This window comes from Orcinus orca, chromosome 3, assembly GCF_937001465.1.
Source record: "Orcinus orca chromosome 3, mOrcOrc1.1, whole genome shotgun sequence".
In the NCBI taxonomy this organism is placed as follows: domain Eukaryota; kingdom Metazoa; phylum Chordata; class Mammalia; order Artiodactyla; family Delphinidae; genus Orcinus; species Orcinus orca.
The window spans coordinates 68944876-68965201 of record NC_064561.1 but is presented as its reverse complement, the minus strand read 5'-3'; the positions used below and the strand labels follow the sequence as shown (position 1 = coordinate 68965201).

The following is a 20326-nucleotide window of genomic DNA, read 5'->3' as shown; positions in this document are numbered from 1 at the left end:
GCAAGGTTGGTTTTAATTACTGGAGCACACGTTTTGCAAGTTTTTTGTTTTTTTTTGTTTTTCTCCCTGAGGTAACAGCTACAGTGCCTATTTGTAACAATTTACCAAGCAGAGCACTTCTCCTGACATATCAGTGGCTGAGACATTCAAACTGTCTCTCAGCTGGGGCCTTTGTCGGAAACACCATCTCAGGGCTGCCTGCGGCGTGCTTGTACAACCACATTCCCGCAGGTGCCCAGGCTGTTGCCACGCGGCTTCCAGGGAGGGATCTGACGAAACTGTCGACTTCAGGGAAGTCCCAGCTTTGCCACTGTGGAGCTGTGTGACCTTGGACAAGTCCCTTCCTCCTTCAGGAACATTGCAATGGACCTAAGCGCTCTTCCCGGGTCCGTCTACGCTCTGGGGATGGTCGGGTGATCTGAAAAACATTCGCTTTTAACGTTTATTGATCTCAGATGTCACGCGAATGAGGGACCACAAACAAGTAAGGGACTCATCGGTCGTAGCGAGCGAAAGAGCTTCTGCGACCCGCACCACAGGTCTCGCGAGATCTCCTCCTTGCGCTTCTCGGCGTCATCGTCTCGGCGGCCGTGGCAGCGACGGCGACAGCGCGTAAGGTACTCACAGGGGCGGCCCGTATCCCTCCGCCGCCGGCGCGGCCCAGCCCTCCCTCCCCGGCCCGCCAATCCCCGCTCTCCCGACCTGCCCCTCGGCCTGGGCCCACCCCGCGCTCCGCCTGCCCCACCCCGGCGGCGCCGCCCGCCCGCGCGTCCCTCGGTCCACCTGCAGCAAGCAGTCCCTCCGACCGTCCGACCCAGAGGCGCCGGCCGAGCCCGAGGCCTGGGCTCTTGCTCCCTGGCGGAGGGATCCGCGGCGGCTGAGGAGGCGGCGCTGAGCCTAGAAGGAAGAGGCAGCTACCGCGGTGGCGGCGGCGGCGGCTCGGGCGGCAGCGCATAAAGGGGCCGCCGCCGGGTGATGCGGTGACCCCTGCGGCAGGCTCAGGAGCCGAGTGGGCCACGGCCCCAAGTCCGTCCCGCCGGACCCGCGCTCTGGAACTCCCCATCTTCTCCGGCACTCCCCATCTTCTCCGGCCGACCCGCGATCACCGAGGCGGCCTCGCGCCCCCTCGTCCCTTCCCCGTCCCTCCCCTGCCCCTGTTCCCGCCCCGGGGGCCGCCTCCACCTGCCTCCCACGATGGCTCTGAAGAGAATCCACAAGGTAAGCTGCCAAAGGTCGGCTTTGGCGGGTCGGGCTGCCGGGTGGGTCGGCTGAGCAGGCTGCGGCCTGCATTTCCCGCCGTCGCCTCCGCCGGGCTCGCAGCTTCTTTGGACCCGGCTGCCGGCGATGCCCCGGCCGGGCTGCCTTCACACCCCACTCCCAGTGATGGCGCCCACGGAGGCCCGGGCGCGCTGCCCGCGCTTAGGCCGGAGGTATGTTCGCCGGCTCAGCGTTCCTTCCCGGCCTCCTCTCTAGGCCCCGCGTGGTATGGAGTCCCAGGGCCTCTCCCCGGCCTGGGACTGCTGTGCCAGAGGGCCATTGTCCGGCCGTGCCGGGAGGGGGTGCTGGGACTGGGGCGTTGGGCGGCCCCATCGACGGAGGTCGAAAGGGCTCTATGCCCCATCTCTGCCCATAAAACCCCTACCCCCACTTGCCTAGGCTTCCTCCACAGAACCGCTTGAGCTTGGGGCCCGTATCTCAGGCAGACTGAGGAAGCCTTTTTGTCCGATCCACAAATATTTCTGGAGTTCACTTGCCTCTTAGTGGCCGCACGCTTCGGTCCACTTAACTCTTCCAGAAACTGTTAAGAGTAGGAAGTTCAGGAGGAAATAAACATGACTTTTATGAGGCAGGAGGGAAGTAGAGGGAGAAGCGTTTTATTCCTTGAGGTTGCCAAATGTAGTCAGAAACTGACACTTCAGTTTGCAGGAATGGATTTAATAGAAAACCTGTTAAATTGTCAAGGGTAGAGGTAGAAACCTGAAAATTGAAAACCACTGGAGAGAATTTCATAAAGTTTCTTTTTACATTCTCTTCGCAAAACGGATTTTAACGCTTAAATTAGGTGATATGTTCAGGGAGATCCTTTTAATGTAGGAGGTATTTTGCTACCTTTTTCCATTAGGAAGGATTTCTTTGCCCTTTAGGATGAAGGGTTATTTATTTGTAGTTGCCTCTACAGAGGTTTTTCTAATATTGCTCTGGAGTATGGGTTTAGCTTAAAGTTTAGGGTTTTTTCCCTTCTCTGTAATATTGTAACCTCCTATTACCTCTCACTATCTTTTTTTCCTTCTTCTCAGAAGTGGGGAAGCGGCACTGGTGATTTTTGTTTGGTGTTTCACTTGGCTACTTGGAGAGGCTGTATTAAACCTCTAGCCAGTAAGAAGTAGATCCTGGGATTATCCATCCTAAAGGATGGGATAGAGATGCAAGGGGAAGAGAACCAATTTTCACCTTGCCTTAAACTCAGTGAAAATGCAGGTTTGGTCAGTTTAAACACCTCAGCTCAGCAGCTTGTCTTCGTTTCATTCTTGATCAAAGACCTTTAATGTGGAATTAATCCCAATGGTTACTGTAAATTAGGTTAGATCCTCACCAACTTCTTTTGACTTTGATTTCTATCAGATGAAAAAGGGCAGACTTTAGACAGAGTAAATCTACTAAAATGAAGCTGGTTATTTGTTAAAAGAAGCTTGAACTTTAAGCAAAGATCTCTTAACCATTTAAGGAGCAGGAGCACACTGAGGACAGGTCTTCCAAGTAAATAATACATATGCATTTTTAAGGCTTTAAGGAGTTATGAGATTTTAAAGACTAATTGAGAAGTTATCAATTCAAGATTATACTTGTGGAAGATTGTGGCCTTATTTTTAAAACCTGAAGAAGAGTGAGTATAATGTGCGATCACTTACAAATCAAGAAATGTAGCCTTTAATCTCTACTCTGATACGTATGTTATGGAGGTTTTTTCAGAAAAGGAACTAGCACTCAAAACATGCATTTTAATCTTCTAATATCCTTGCCTCCAATAATATGGTTTCTTTTGAATACTACATGTTCTCTAGATTTTCTCTAAAAGATGCCCTTATTAAAATTTTAATAAGGAAAATCAAGTGTACACAATGATAATTTGAACTTTTAAAACTCAGTATTAACCTTTTTTCACCTGGTTTATAACCTAGAGCCATCCTCAAAGTATGGCTCAACTTCTGAGACTGCCAGGGATTAGAAAAATAAAATTTATTTTTGATGTACATACTAGTCATAGTCAATAAGATTGTGAAAACAAAATGGAGATTTTTTTCCCCTAACTTTTTGTATGACACCAATTTTAAATTGAATGCAGACTTGGATAAGACCAGTCCTATCTCACCCTCAGCCCTAGTAATGTATCTGCGATGGAATCCCCCAAAGACATACTTGGCTTACATAACTGATCTTGGTCTTGAACCTTCCCAGTTGCTATTCTCTGAGAAAATAGTTCTGCTTAAATACCTCTCAACTTCAGATATCATGAACTACTGCATCTGGGTTCTAATAAAATTTTATTAAGAACAAATACTTTTGACATGTGGCATCTTTAGGAATTCAGTATCTTGTGTTTCATTGACAGAGGGAAATAGTGTTCTGTGAATCTGACAGTCCTTTAAATGCCATGACTTTTTTGGAAAAAGCTTTTGGTGGACTTTATTTTGATATATACTTTAAGGTCAACTGACCTATGCTTTAACAGAGTTTACCAAAGAGGTTTCATTTTGAACATCCATTGTAGTTCTGTGCAGGGATTGGGACCCTTTGGGATTGTTCGTATCTACACCAAATGGCCCCAGCCTGCTACGTTTTGAGGTTTTCTGCTGACATTATCAGTCTTCAGCTTTGATTTTGATGCTTTGAGTGTCTGCCTCTAGCAGCACCACCCCCAGCCCTTTTCCAGTTGGCTGCCTCTCATCTGTTGTGGGCTGGGAAACCAGATCACTGAGCTTATTAAAATTATGTCTAAAATAAGATCCAGTAGGCTCTGAGTGAAGAGGGCTTCATGTGTTCTGTGAACTGTGTGGTCTGACTGATCAGAGACCTTTTTTTACTTGCTTCCTGTTTTTCTTCTTTACCTTTGTTATACAGATGCAGGAAGCTTTTTGTTGCTCTTAGCGTGCCATAATATTGAAATACAAGGTTAATTTCTTTATTTTGAGGAAGGGTAAAAGGCTGAATATCATAATTCTTTAAAGAATTGAAGACAGACCAAAGTTAAGATACTAAAAAGCTCTTAACAATGATAGTGCCTTGTACATTTTAATGGTGTCGTGCTAGTTATAGTTAACATTTGGAATACATAGCTTTAATGCCAGGGCTATCACTTGATTTACTGTATTTCTATGATTAAAGGTCTTAAGGCCCCTGAAAAGCCCAGTCAGTCAATTTTCCAGTAAAATAAAGATTTCAAACTCTGATGGCTAGGCAGGTGACCAAAGTGAGCAAAGAGAATTGGAGGGAGCTAGAAATTGCATGTGCTATTAGAAGAGGGCAGCTGCTATTCAGCTCCCTCCAAATGTTGCTATTGCCAGGATCTGTGCCCAAAGTTGCCAGATTTTTTTTTTTTAAGGGAAGCCACAAATCCAGATTTTTGGCAGCCAATTCAAATTAAAAACAACAAAACCAAAAGACACCACCACACTTTTTTGTAGATTGGTAGGCACCAGTTTAGTATATGAATTAAAAATAACCGAAGATTGAGGTTCAGCAAGTAACCAGGAGTGTAAGGATTAAATCATTTAAACCATACTTTGTCTTTTTAAAAGTGTCAAAGTATTGTTTTATGTAAATGGGTACAATTAAGTATCAGTAGTTTTTTGTAAACTTCTAATTAACTTCTTTGGTGAAGTTTTATATGGTTATAGTCATAGGAAAAGCCAATTTAGTAGATGCATTGATCCCATGGTAGGAGTTTACATCTTAACTCTTAACTTCATTGTGATCCTGTTTCATGTTATGAATCATCTTTCTGTAGACTACATACTTTCAAAATGTCTAAGATTGCCAGTTACCAAAGGGTGATTTTTAAGGATATGGGAAAGGAGTTGTAACATTGTAACAGTACTAATTTTAAGATTATTTTAAAATACTGTACTAGAAGTGTGATATCATACATTGCATTAATCTTATCAGAGGTAAGGATCCAGTGAATTCCAGTCAAAATGATGAAACAAATTAGCAAATAGTCTTGAGTATTTGGAACTTCAGTATAATAAATGGTTGACAGAAGATGACTGTTTGAATTAGTTTTATCTTGGAAAGCAGACATCCTTTTTATTTATTTATTTATTTGGCTGTGTTGGGTCTTCGTTGCTGCGCACAGGCTTTTCTCTAGTTGCGGCGAGTGGGGGCTACTCTTCGTTGTGGTGCGTGGGCTTCTCATTGTGGTAGCTTCTCTCGTTGCAGAGCACGGGCTCTAGACGTGCGGGCTTCAATAGTTGTGGTACACGGGCTCAGTAGTTGTGGCTTGCGAGCTCTAGAGCACAGGCTCAGTAGTTGTGGTGCACGAGCTTAGTTGCTCCACGGCATGTGGGATCTTCCCGGACCAGGGCTCGAACCCGTGTCCCCTGCATTGGCAGGCGGATTCTCAACCACTGCGCCACCAGGGAAGCCCCAGACATACCTTCTTACTCCAAAAGATAAGCTTCTTGAAATCTCAGGGAAGATTTTTATTTTTTCCTTTAGAAAAGGATTTTTTGTTTCGCAAAGGTTCATTGAATTGAGAAACTTTATTTGGCTCTTCTGGGTTGCTATTTAAATGTAATTTAAACAGCCGTCATTAACTTAATAAATCTAGGGTTTTTTTTTAAGTCTCCCAGTGTGTATTACTGTACTGCTGACTGACAAGGAGGAAGTTTTGACAAAGCCCAATTCTGGATATTTTAGTCCAGAGAGAGAGGGCTGCTAAAATATCCTAGGCAGTTCCCAGGATAGGAATACCTGACTCATGCCTGATGCTGCCAGCAACCTCTGCAGCCTCATCCCAGAAATGAAGGAGCACACTTGTTTTTTCTGTAGAAATAAAATTTTGGTGGTTAGGTTCCCAGACTAACCTTCAAAATCATGTTAAACTATGACATAGGAAATAAAGTACCATTTGTTCTTTTGTCTGCACAGTCAAGTGAAATTTCAAGTAATAGAATCAGAAAATTTTAGCACTGCATCACCTCTCAGATCTACTGTCTGAAAAGGCCATGTGACTTAGTAGGGCTGGATAAAGAACCTGGGTTTTTTGACTGTGCCCAGTGTCTTTTCTGGCAGGCCCTATACTCGTAGATAGTCGTTAGGTATGTAAATCCAGAGGATGCAATCTTTTTCTTTTGTTTGAACAATTGGATATTTAAACTATGCCCTGGAACCAGAATATTTTTTCCTCAACATCTCTTGTTATTGTTGGAGAGGTGTCTATGAATTCCCTTAAAACTATGTAGATTTTTGGGGGGGGGCGGATTTCAATGTTTTAATTCCAAAAAGCAGAAAAATAAGAAACTATGCAAATTTTTGATGTTCTGTCCTCCATATATCTTTCATCATAGTCAAATGGTTTTTTTTTTTTTTTTTCCAAATGGGTTTTTTAATCTCTCCAAAAGACTAAGAATCACTGTCCCGTCTCCTTAAACATTCTGTTTTAATCTCAGTAGATGACCCAATTACCTATTCTGTAGAGGAAATAGAAATTTGTGTGAATTCTTTCAAATTTCCTTTGAGGCCTTTAAAAAGAAAAAGAAAAACCAAACACCACAGCTACCATCTTTAGAGTACTCACTCTGTATCAGAATGACTGAATCTTCTGAACAACCCTATGAAAATTCTGTTCTCCCCAGGTTAGAAGAGAAAATGGAGATTTGGAGAAGTAAACAAACTTGCCTGTGATTATATGGCTATGATAGGAAAAGCCAGGATTCAAACGCATTCGATCTTGACTATGGAGCCAGCCATTGCTCCAAGTATATACCTTAGTCATTGCTCTTCTTCCCTTTTGTCTCTGAAGAATCTATACTTTACCCATTGCAAGCTAACTTTTTTTTCATCCTATTCTTTTTGCCAGGTCCTTGCTCTCTAGTAATTGTCCCTGCTCTCCTAGTTCTAATCTCTTCTCTGACTCTCCTAAGCATCCAAACTTGTCTAAGACTTTCCTCATCCTAAAAAAAAAATTTTTTAACTCTCCTCTCCCCTAGAGCTGATTCCTTTCCTTCCTCCTCTTTATCCCTTCCATCTCTGGCATTTCAGTGCCAAAATTCTTCACAGAATAGTGTCTGTTCACTGTTCTGGGACTGTTCAGTAAGGTCACTGATGATTACTTAATTGCCAAATTCAATGGATACCTCAGTTTTGTAACACTTAGTGTGATTATACTCACATTATTACTCATTTCCCTTAACTTTTGATAAACTTTCTCCTCCTTTCTCATATCTAGTGTTCTAATAACGTTAGTATTTCCTAACGTTATTAGAACACTTTTCAAACTAATATTATTTATGGATACAAACAAAAGTTCATGAAATAATGCACACTTGGATTAAAATTGACAGCACAAATGGCTGTCAATTAGGTAAGCTAATTAACATAATCAATATATAATATACAAGCACAAAAATAGGTAAATTAACTTAAAAACAAAATATATTAAGATGAAACATTATTCATTGTCATTTTGCTATAAAGTAACAAACACCTAAAGAATAGTATTTTAAGAAAATGAAAGGGATCCTCATCAGGTGCTGCACTAAATGTGTTACTCTTGGGAATTCCCTGGCGGTCCAGTGGTTAGGACTCCACGCTTTACTGCTGAGGGCCTGGGTTTGATCCCTGGTTAGGGAACTAAGATCCCACAAGCCGTGTGGCATGGCCAAAAGAAAAAGACGATGTGTTACTCTGTATTGTTTTCATTATAGTATAATGTGAAAATTTTTTCAGGCAGGTGCACTACAACAAAAGAAAGAATTAAAACTGCATGTTTTGCAATATTCATGCAATTAGGCCACTACCAACATTATTAATTGTCTCATGGGCAGACAGATCACCTAATTAAAAAATAAAAAGTATATGCTTTGCTCATGTTTATTTTAAAATAATCTGGTTTTTCGGGCTTAAGAATCAAAGGACTCTGCTTTTCATTTAAAACTTCCATGGGACTTCCCTGGTGGCGCAGTGGTTGAGAGTCCGCCTGCCGATGCAGGGGACACGGGTTCGTGCCCCAGTCCGGGAGGATCCCACATGCCACGGAGCAGCTGGGCCTGTGAGCCGTGGCCACTGAGCCTGCGCGTCTGGAGCCTGTGCTCTGCAACGGGAGAGGCCACAACAGTGAGAGGCCCGCGTACCGCAAAACAAAACAAAACAAACAAACAAAACCCTTCCATATTCTAGCTATAAGTCCATGGGGAATGTAGAAATATTTAGTATTCAATAAGCTTTGATTAAATAACTTCTCAAATATATATTGAATTATGATAATAAACAGGATAGTTCACTGAAGTCAGGTAATACCCATGGTTAAATGCTGTTTATGCATCGGAACACATATAATTTGCTTTGTGGTGTGCAAGTTTCTTGAGGCAAATTATTGCTTTAAATTCGTGGAAATATGTAGTATTTCTTAAAGACATATTAAAAGTAGATAATATTTAGGACAAAAAGATTGCCATTTTTATTCCTATAATACATGTTAGTGTCTCATGAGAAATATTAGTGTAATTGAAACAGTTCTAATTGATCTTTTTCAGAATTATTTTCCTTTAGTCTTTGTGCTTTTCCTTATGCCTTCTCAACCCACTCTCTCCTCCTGAATTCTTTCTTCATCCTTGGAGATCCAACAGACTGCTTCTCTGTGAAACATGCCCCAGTAATGCAGGCAGTAGGATTCTGCTGTAGAACTGTTTCTTAGTATGTAGACATGATTGATTATTACCCCCTCTAGACTGAGCTCTTCTGGGCAAAGTCCCTGTCTTACTTATTATATTCCCAGTACCTGATGTATAGTAGGCATTCAGTTTTTGCCAGCAACATTTAATGAAAGTCAACAGCAAGTGGTATAGTGGGAAAAAATAGTAGGATTTTGGAGCGACATGCCTACTGAGTCATGTTCTAACCCTGTGGCCTTAGGCAAGTTACTTCACTGATTTTTTTTTGGCCTCAGCTTCCTTGCCTATAGAATGAGGATAGTGTCACATACCCTGCAAGCCTGTGGGGGATGAGTAGAAAGAAAATATGGACCATGTAAAAGATAGTTTTTTGTTTTTTGTTTTTTTTTTAAACTTATTTATTTAATTTATTTATTTTTGGCTGCGTTGGGTCTTCATTGCTGCACGCGGGCTTTCTCTAGTTGCAGTGAGCAGAGACTACTCTTCATTGTGGTGCGCGGGCTTCCCATTGCGGTGGCTTCTCGTTGCGGAGCACGGGCTCTAGGCGCATGGGCTTCAGTAGTTGTGGCACGCAGGCTCAGTAGTTGTGGCTCGCGGGCTCTAGAGCGCAGGCTCAGTAGTTGTGGCACGCGGGCTTAATTGCTCCGCGGCATGTGGGATCTTCCTGGACCAGGGCTCGAACCTGTGTCCCCTGCATTGGCAAGCGGATTCTTAACCACTGTGCCACCAGGGAAACCCAAAAGATAGTTTTTAATATTAATTACCACTGGCTTAACTGCCCAGTAATGATGACCCATGAAATTGGTAGAATCTTGAAATCTTAGGTGTCAGTGTTAAGTGTCTGTTTAGCATTTCACCTTCATTGGTACCCCAACCAAGAAAGAAAAGGGAAAAAAATATACCCTGATGTTGTAAGGTGATGTTTTCTAATATTTCTAAATGAAAAAAGGGACTGACTTCCAAATTTTTTCTTCAACAAAGTTCTAACTATTGTTATCTTAATACGTTTTCAATAAATGTGATACTTTTGTAAGCCTAGACGTGAAAACAGTTCTCTTAACATAATCTTGTAATAGAAGTATCTGCTGCTGTCCTTTGAGCATGTCCCCGCACCACTTGTAGAACATCAGTGCCTATATAAGTGATAGCACTCCTTTGCCAACTTCTTAAGGGCGTATAGCAGATAAAACATTTGAAATCAAAGCTGAATTTTACAGAAGCTGCAGTGATAACAGTTTAGAAATAGGTTTCTTAAAATAATAGTATGCTAATGGGAGTGAGTGATTTTCTTTAGATTAAATGTCCTCATTTATACCATCTGTATTAGTTTCATAGGGCTGCTGTAATAAATTACAAAAAACTGAGTGGCTTAAAACAACAGAAATCTATTCTCTGACAGTTTTGGAGGCCAAATGTCCAAAATGAGCATACCTTCAGGGCCACACTCCCTCTGGAAGCTCTGTGGGAGGATCCTTCCTTGCCTCTTCCAGCTTCTGGTGACTGTAAGCATTCCTTGGTTTGTGGCCGCATCACTTCAGTCTCTGCCTTCATCTTCACACTACCTTCTCTGTGTGTGGTCTTCTCTTTTATCTCTTATAAGGACACTTGATCTTACACTTAGGGCCCACCCATGTAATCCAAGATGATCTTATCTCAAGATCCTTAATTTAATTATGTTTACAAAGACCCTTTTTCCAAATAAGGTAACATTTATAGGTCCAAGTAATTAAGATGTGCCACATACCGTTTTAGGGACCATTCAATGCTGTATACCATCTAATCCCCAAATTCTAATAAAGTGACTGCTGTAATTACAGTTGGGCTTTTCTGATTTTGTTTTTATCTTTCTAAAATTTTGAAACAATCTCAAACCTACCAGGGAAGTTGCAAATACAATACCTAGAACATCTTTTTCTTTAACCATTTCAGAGTAAGGTGCCAACATGATGACTCATCAACCCCAAATACTTTAATGTGTATTTCTTACAAAATAGACATTCTGCTACATAATCGCAGTATTACCATCAAAATTAGGAAATTTCCATTGAGATACTACTGCTATCTAATCGTCAGACTCCATTTAAGTTTTGCCAGTTGTTCCAATAATGTCCTTTATAGGAAAGAACCCAGTCTGTAGTTACTTGTTGCATTTAGTTATCTATCTCTAGTTTTCTTTAATTCCTTAGTCTTTCCTTTGCTTCATGACCTCAACACTTTTTTTAAATTAAAGTGTAGTTGCTTTATGACCTTGACACTTCTAAAGATTAGAGTCCAGTTATTTTGCAGAATGTCTCTCAGTTTGTGTTTTTCTGATATTTCCTTGTGATTAGATTTAGGTCATGCATCTTTGGCAGGAATGTCACAGAAGCAATGCTATGTCTGTCTCTACATCCTATCAAGTGGTACATGATTTTGGTTGGATTCTTTTCATTCCATCCTGTCAGGTGGTATACAGTTTCAGTTTGACCCATTACTGAGAATTTTCACTTCCATCACTTGATTAAGGTGATATCTACCAGGTTTCATACTGTAAAGTTACTCTTTTTCCTTTTGTAATGAGTAAATAATTTGTATGGAGTTGCTTTGAATATATGTACTTCTTCTGTTTTTACTCTTTATCTATTGCTGCATAAGGAAATACCCTAAAACTTAGCTGCTTAAAACAATAAACATTTATTATCACATAGATTCTGAAGATTGGGAATCCAAGAATGGCTAAAAGCTGGGTGGTTCTGGCTCAGGGTCTTTTTTTTTTTTTTTTTTTTTTTTTTTTTTTTTTTTTGCAGTACGCGTGGGCCTCTCACTGTGTGGCCTCTTCTGTCGCGGAGCACAGGCTCCGGACGCACAGGCCCAGCGGCCATGGCCCACGGGCCCAGCAGCTCCACGGCATGCGGGATCCTCCCAGACTGGGGCACGAACCCGCGTCCCCTGCACCGGCAGGCGGACTCCCAACCTGTGCGCCACCAGGGAAGCCCTGAGGGTCTTTTTTGAGGTTGCAGCCAAGCTGTTGCCGAGGGTTGCAGTACTCTGAAGACTAGAGGATCTCCTTCCAAGCTCACTCCGTGGTTGTTGGCGGATCTCAGTTCCTTGTGGGTTGCTGGACTTACAGACTCATTTCCTCCCCACGTGGGTTTCTCCGACTCAGAGCTGCCTGAGTGTGCTTAAGACATAGCAGCTGGGTTCCCTCAGAGTGATCTAAGAGAGATAGAGCATCCAAGTGAAAGCCTGTAGTATCTTTTATAACCTAATCTCAGAATCGACAGGCGTACCATCACTTCTGCCATGTTCTGTTGGCCTCACAGATTACCCCTGGTACAGTGTGGCAGGGAAGACTGCACAAGGGTGTGAATACTAGGAGTTCAGGATCGTTGGGAGCCAACCTGGAGTCTGGGTGCCACGCTGTTACTCAAAAATTTTAACTTACTCATTTTAAAGTTTATATTTGTATGGACTCATGATTTCCTATTTTATTCATGTGGGTTTTAATAATTTATTATTATTTACTTTAATCCTCAAATTGTCCCCAGTTTGCTTTTTTCCCCATCATTTGAGCACTTCTTTAAGTTCTGGCACAAAAAGATGTTTCCTGCATTTTCTTCTACCTTCCCTGCTCTAGCTCTGTTATCATCTATTTTTCCAAGGATCCCTTGGTCTTTTTAGTGGTGAATGGTATTTAGAAACCAAGATCTGGATGCAGGTATGCTCATTGCTTTTGGAATCTCACTGTTTCCAGGCTTTCTCAGTGTAATCAGTGGATGTAGCTAGGGGAATATGTGTATGTATAGATTTACTTTTCTCTATATATATCAAAAACCATGAGTTCACACCGGTGCCTCTAATTCCAGTCCAGTACCATAGGGTTCACCCCGTATTTTTTCCTTTCAATATTGGTATTCCTTTTCTTACAGTGAAAAACCTGGCTTCCATTAATGTATTTACTCATTTGATCAATTCCCCTGTGTATAATCAACTTCCCATTGCTGTGGCCCACCTGCATAGATACGATTCTTTGTCCCCGTCTCTCCTAGGGATGCCCTTCTTAACTCTGTCCTATCTTGGACATCCTGCACTGGGTCATGCCCATTCCCCTGTGGATAGCCTCACTATTTTAAAAAACAAATTACAATATAGGACTTATTTGACATAAATATTTAGATTAAAAACTGTTTAAAATAATAATGCTAATTGTTACTTAAGACACATATGGAAAAATCAATCTAGTGATTGTGACCACATGCACTTTTCCCAGTTAGGGAATATGGCATTTTCTATAGTCCATTTTTGGAAAAAACTAAAACCATAATTTTAGTTTAGTGTTATTATTATGAGACAATTTTGATAATTATACTAGTAACCTGTATAAACTAGTCTCCATTCTTAGAAATAGTTGGAAGGAACCATAATTTAAAGTCCCGAAACTTAATCTTTTATTATGAAGTATTTTTATGTCTACAGAAAGTTTTAGATACTGATGTGACCAACACCTAGGTACTTACTATCCAGTTTAAGATTCAGACCTACCTAATTTAGCTTCAGTGTTAAAGTTTAGTCAGGAGCCATGGCTTCTTTTGGTAATTTATGAGCTTGGGATCTTTGCATATATTTAGAAATATTCATGTTTTGATAAAGGTACATTGTTGTAAGTAATGGGGAATTACTTGTGAAACCTCCCCTACTTTACCTATTGCATCAAGGCAATACTATATCATCACTGAGTTAAGTAGTAGGCTAGATTCCTGTCCATTGAAAGGTTATTTATACTTTAAGCATTGTGTTTCACTTTTGTTGACTAGAAGTAATAAAATCCACTTTGAAGTAATTGAGCTTACCAGGAGTATATCATACATGCTTGTGAGCTCTTTTTAAAATTGTGAATTGCCATGATATTTATATCCATTTCAAGGTTGACTTGAAATCATTGCCCACATGTTTAAAACACTGATTAAATTGGTTTAAAACAGAAATTTGAATTCCTTTCAAAGAGAAATAGTTATACCATTTATTTTTATCACTACAGGGCAAATCTCTAATGAATAAAAATTTGTTTAACTTACAGTGACAATCCCAAAACATGCTTATGCAATATTTTTTTTCAGTATATCCAAGTCTTATTTCAGTTCCTCTATTGTTGAACCTATAACTTGATATGAAAATTAAATTGTATGAGGTCACATAAACCATTAATACAAGGTTAAGAAGATTGTTCAGACTTTGAAGAACAACTTGAAGGTAACAATGTAGTGGCATTGGATCATGAACATGACTTGATCTAATCTGGGAGTGTGAGGTAGGACCACCAGTGTGGCACTCCTTTTACTTTTTTTAAATTTTACTTATTTATTTTTGGCTGTGCTGGGTCTTCGTTTCTGTGTGTGGGCTTTCTCTAGTTGCGGCGAGCAGGGGCCACTCTTCATCGCAGTGTGCGGGCCTCTCACTGTCGCGGCCTTTCTTGTTGCGGAGCATAAGCTCCAGACGCGCAGGCTCAGTAGTTGTGGCTCACGGGCCTAGTTGCTCCGCAGCATGTGGAATCCTCCCAGACCAGGGCTTGAACCCATGTCCCCCGCACTGGCAGGCAGATTCTCAACCACTGCACCACCAGGGAAGCTCTCCTTTTACTTTTATAGTCTGTACTTTCATTGTCTTCTGGCTTCCAGTATTGCTGTTAAGTCCCAAACTATTCTGATTCCTGATCCTATATATGTGACCACCTTCCTTTCTGGAAGCTTATAGATTTTCTTTGTCCCCAATGTTGTGAAATTTCATGATGTTTGGTGGTGTAGGTCAGTTTTCACTTATTTTACTCAACATTCAGTTGGTCTTTTTGAGTCTTTTTTTTTAATATTTATTTATTGGCTGCATCGGGTCTTAGTTGCAGCACGTGGGATCTTTCATTGCGGCACACGGGCTCTTTGTTGCAGCATGCGGGCTTCTCTCTAGTAGTGGCATGCAGGCTCATTAGTTGTGGCACATGGACTCTCTAGTTGCAGCACGCAGACTCCAGAGGGCGCAGGCTTTGTAGTTGTGGCACATGGGCTCTCTAGTTGTGGCGTGCCAGCTCCAGAGCGTGTCGGCTCTGTAGTTGTGGAACGTGGGCTCTCTAGTTGTGACGCACAGGCTCAGTAGTTGCGGTGCACAGGCTTAGTTGCCCCTCGGCATGTGGGATCTTAGTTCCCTGACCAGGAATTGAACTGGCGTCCCCTGCATTGCAAGACCGATTCTTAACCACTGGACCACCAGGGAAGTTCCTGAGTCTATCTATATGGATTTGCTTATTCTGGACCTTTCATGTAAATAGAATCATACAATATGTGACCTTTTGTGTCTGGCTTCTTTTGTTTAGGCATAGAGTTTTCAAGGTTTAGCCAAGTTGTATATATCAGTAGTTAATTTCTTTTTATGGCTGAATAATATTCCATTGTATGAATTTACCACACTTCCTTTTTCCATTCATCAGTTGATGGGCATTTGGGTTGTTTTCTTTTTTTTTTTTTTTTTTCCCCCGGTACGTGGGCCTCTCACTGTTGTGGCCTCTCCCGTTGCGGAGCAACAGGCTCTGGACGCGCAGGCTCAGCGGCCATGGCTCACGGGCCCAGCCGCTCTGCGGCATGTGGGCTCTTCCCAGACCGGGGCACGAACCCGTGTCCCCTGCATCGGCAGACGGAATCTCAACCACTGCTCCACCAGGGAAGCCCTGTTTTCATTTTTTAACTATTAGAATGATACTGCTATGAACATTTATTTTAAAATTTTTGTGTTAACGTATGTTTTCATTCCTCTTGGATATATACCTCAGAGTGGAATTGCTGGATCATATGGTTAATTTATTTTTAATTTTTTTGTTTCCTTCTAAGAATTTTATAGTTTTAACTCTTACATTTAGGTATTTGATCTGTTTTTTCCAATTTTATTTTATTTTATTTTTTTTTGCGGTACGCGGTCCTCTCACTGCTGTGGCCTCTCCCGTTGTGGAGCACAGGCTCCGGATGCGCAGGCACAGCGGCCATGGCCCACAGGCCCAGCCGCTCCGCAGCATGTGGGACCCTCCCGGATCGGGGCACGAACCCATGTCCCCTGCATCGGCAGGCAGACTCTCAACCACTGCATCACCAGGGAAGCCCCAATTTTTTAATTGTTGTAAAATACATATAAGATTTACCATTTTCACCATTTTTAAATATACAGTTCATTGGTATTAAGTATATTTGTATTGTTGTACAACCGTTAATACTCCATCTCCAGAACTCTTTGTTTTTCAAAACTGAGAGTCTGTACCCATTAAACAGTGACTCCTGATTTCTCCCTAGCCTTTAAGCACCCACCATTGTACTTTATCTCTCTATGGTTTTGACTGGGTTCCTCATAGAAGTGGACTCATACAGTATTTCTCTTTTTGTGACTGATTTATTTCACTTAGCACAGTGTCCTCAGGGTTCATCTATGTTGTCAGAGTTTCCTTCCTTTTTGAAGGCTATTTACTATTCCATTGTATGTATATACCATATTTGCCTATCCATTCATCTGCTGTTGGACACTTGGGTTGTTTACACATTTTAGCTATTCTGAATAATTCTGTAGTCAGCATGGGTGTATCTTTTCAAGACCCTGCTTTCAGTTATTTTGGGTATATACCTAGAACTGGAATTGCTGGATCATATGGTAATTATATTTATTTATTTATATATAATTAATTTATTTATTGGCTGCGTTGAGTCTTCGTTGCTGCCTGTGGGCTTCTTCTCTCTAGTTGCAATGAGTGGGGGCTACTCTTCATTGCGCTGCGTGGACTTCTCATTGCGGTGGCTTCTCTTGTTGCAGAGCACCAGCTCTAGGTGTGTGGGCTTCAGTAGTTTCAGCACGCGGGCTCAGAAGCTGTGGTACGTGGGCCCTAGAGCGCGCGGGCTTCAGTGGTTGTGGCTCGCGGGCTCTAGAGCGCAGCCTCAGTAGTTGTGGCGCATGGACTTCAGTGGTTGTGGCTCACGGGCTCTAGAGCCGAGGCTTAGTAGTTGTGGTGCACGGGCTTAGTGCTCTGCAGCATGTGGGATCTTCCCGGACCAGGGATTGAACTCATGTCGCCTACATTGGCAGGCGGATTCTTAACTGCTGCACGACCAGGGAAGTCCCCAGTAGTTTTATTTTTAGTTTTTGAGCAACTACCATATTGTTTTCCACAGTGGCTACACCATTTTACGTTCCCCCTCCCCCACCACCGTGATGCATAAGGGTTCCAAATTCTCCACATCCTCACCAACATTTACTATTTTCTGTTTTTGTTTGTTTGGTTGGTTGGTTGTTTTTTTTTAATAGTAACCATCCTGATGGAATGAGATAGTGGCCTTTAATCCATTTTTAAGTTAATTTTTGTATATAGTTTGAGATAGGAGTCTAAGTTCATCTTTTTCATGTGAGTATCCTGTTGTCCTAGCACCATTTGTTGAAAAGACTGTTCTTTCCCACATTGAATTGTTTTGGCAGCTGTGTCAAAAACCAATTGGCCATAGATGTATGGGTTTATTTCTAGACTCTCAATTCTGTTCCATTGACCTATGCCTGTTCTTACGTCAGTACCGTACTGTCTTGAATACTGTCGCTTTGTGTTAAGTTTTGAAATCAGAAAGTGTGAATCCTCCAACTTTGTTCTTTCCCAGGATTGTTTTGGTTTTTTGGATCCCTTGCATTCCCATATGAATTTTAGGTTGTGCTTGTTGTTTCTTTTTTTAAGAAAAAGGCATTTGGAATTTTGATGGAGATTTCGTGGGATCTGTAGATAAATTTGGGGAGTGTCTGGACTAGTCTTGCTATATTTTCTTTTCTATCTTTTATCCACTTTTTGAAAGACTTTCTCATTCTCAGAATGTTTGCTTGCTTGTTTTAAGGATTCTGCTCTTGTTTCATGGAAGTAGTAGCATCTCTTAGCTTTAAGGATATCCATGATAGTTTTTCTTTTGTTTTGACTTTTTCTTCTTCCTTCATGGTCTTTGTTTTCTCCTGCTTCTTTTTTTCTTCACATTATTTTGGTCTTTATCTTTCATGTTGAAGATGAATCATGTTGAAGATGGCCAGTATCCTTCATTGTCAGTTGTTGATCCTTATTTTAGAGTAAAACACTGATTAAAGGGTCTGAGCATGTGGGGGTGAGGTTTGGCAACTCTGGGACTTAATTTATGGTTTACTGGCAGGGCTGTTTCTCCAGATGAACCACTGATGTCCGTGAATTGTATAGATCTTTATCTTGTGCTGGTCACTTTTTCTCGAGAAGAATCTTTTAATCTGCCTGGAAGGTATAGGCAAAGCTTCCAGTGTTCTCAGGACTGTTTGGAACAAAGTGTGTATGTAAACATTCGCTTAACCTTCCTGATTTCCATACATCATCCATGCCATTGATGGTGCTTAGTGTCCCTCAGTCCTGAGAACTTATGTTGTATCCTCTCTGGAGAACAAACCTCTGGTTTGCGTGGATGGGAAGGACATTCACTGGTGGAATCAAGGAAGTGATCTAGATATCACTTTTAGTTTTAAGTTTTATTTTTATTAGTTTTAAGATTTGTACCCATAAACAACATATAGTACTGTTTTAGATGTCAAAATTTACATAGATGTCTTGGAAATGTATACATTTTAAATAACATGCATTTTCAATGAATACAAATATGCCAACAATATATTTTAAAATTTATTCCACCTATAATAGACATTTGTTTCCAAGTTTTTGCTACTACAGATACCAAAGCATCAATATCCCCATACAAATTTCTTGGTGCACATAGGTGAGAGTTTCTCTTAATAGTCAGTAGAATTGTTTGGTTATAGAGTCTGATGCTTTTTAGTTTTGTAAGGTAATGCCAAATTGTATGGCAAAGTTTTTAGACACCCAACTATAGGATATGTGAGTTTTTAATTAACTTTTTTTCTTAAAAATTTTTCATTGTTATAAATATAATACACTATATAAAAGTACACAAAACAGATGTCTAATAAACTTCAGTGAAATTTTCAAACATATCCAAACATTGAGTATTCTATAACATATCACCATGTGACCCATCATTTTGTGTTTATTCTTGATTACCTCTTCCACACTTACTGGATTATTTTAAATCCAATCCCAAATGTCATATCATTTTATCTGTAAATAATTCAGAATGTATTACTGAGAAATAATGCAGTGGTTCTCATTGGGGGTGGTTTTGCCCACCAGGTGATGTTTGGCATTGTAAACACTGTTAATTGTCACAGCTGGGAGGCTACTGGCTGCTACTGGCATCTAATAGATAGAGGCCAGGGAGCTACTGAATATCCTACGATGCAAAGGACAGCCCCCCACAGCAAAGAATTATCCTGCCCCAAATGTCAGTCATTTCCCAGATTGAGAAACCCTGAGATAAGGAAGTCTGAGGTACTTTCAATGGTTCTTCTGGAACACATGCTATTGTATTACACCAAAATTTATATTTCTAGGAATTGTAACTCTGAAAGAGCAAGCACTTGAAAAGTCATAAAATACAAAACCCCTGTGGATCTTACCATCTTTATGTAGCTGATAAAAGTATTGGACATTTACATATTTTTTATTTTTATTATTTTTTAAATTTTATTTTATTTATTTATTATTGGCTGTGTTGGGTCTTTGTAGCTGTGCGTGGGCTTCCTCTAGTTGTGGTGAGTGGGGGAGTGGGGGCTACTCTTCGCTGTGGTGCGTAGGCTTCTCATTGCGGTGGCCTCTTGTTGCGGAGCACGGGCTCTAGGCGTGTGGGCTTCAGTAGTTGTGGCACGTGAGCTCAGTAGTTGTGGCTCGCGGGCTCTAGAGCACAGACTCAGTGGTTGTGGCGCATGGGCTTCATTGCTCCACGGCATGTGAGATCTTTCTGGACCAGGGCTTGAACCCATGTCCCCTGCATTGGCAGGCGGATTCTTAACCACTGCGCCACCAGAGAAGTCCCTACATGTTTTTTAAATAGTTTGTGATTTTCTCCTAGATCAATATGTAACGTTTAAAAATGGCTGCTCTCTTTAAATTTAGCTAAGATGGGTAGCTGATTATTTACCTTATTATTGAGGTTTTAGGTAAATATTTATACCTGCTAAGATTAAATATTATTTGGTTTTATAAAGGACCTTGGGCAAAATACTGGGATGCCAAATCTGAAGGGATATGGATCACTTGAAATAAACTACTTTTATCATGACTTTACCCCTTAACAGTATTCTAAAATATTAAAAATATTTCTTTTGGGCCAGTAGCTTCCAGTAGCAGGGTAGGTTGGGGGGGAGGTTGTGTGTGTGTGTGTGTTTGTTTATTTTAGTATTTAGCAAAATTAGAAATTTGGTATTGTTTTGCTGAGGAACTGGTATGGTGATAATTGTTGGAAGGATCTATTATTGAGCCTATTATCTTTAGAGACTACATAGGGGTATTTATCATTTAGCTTTGCTGTATA

General features: G+C 41.1%; 1 protein-coding gene across 2 annotated transcripts in view; it reads left to right on the top strand.

The window, feature by feature from the left end:
* Nucleotides 1–567: 567 nt before the first annotated feature.
* UBE2D2 (ubiquitin conjugating enzyme E2 D2) overlaps nt 568–20326 on the top strand; it is a 59134-nt gene continuing 39375 nt past the window's right edge. Inside the window, exon 1 of one of the 2 annotated variants that reach the window (XM_004280297.3) lies at nt 568–1218. In XM_004280297.3, coding sequence (XP_004280345.1) covers nt 1195–1218 — 24 coding nt within the window. In that variant the 5' untranslated portion in view covers nt 568–1194. The remainder of the gene's footprint in view (nt 1219–20326) is intronic. The other variant, XM_033406658.2, reaches the window with a different exon arrangement.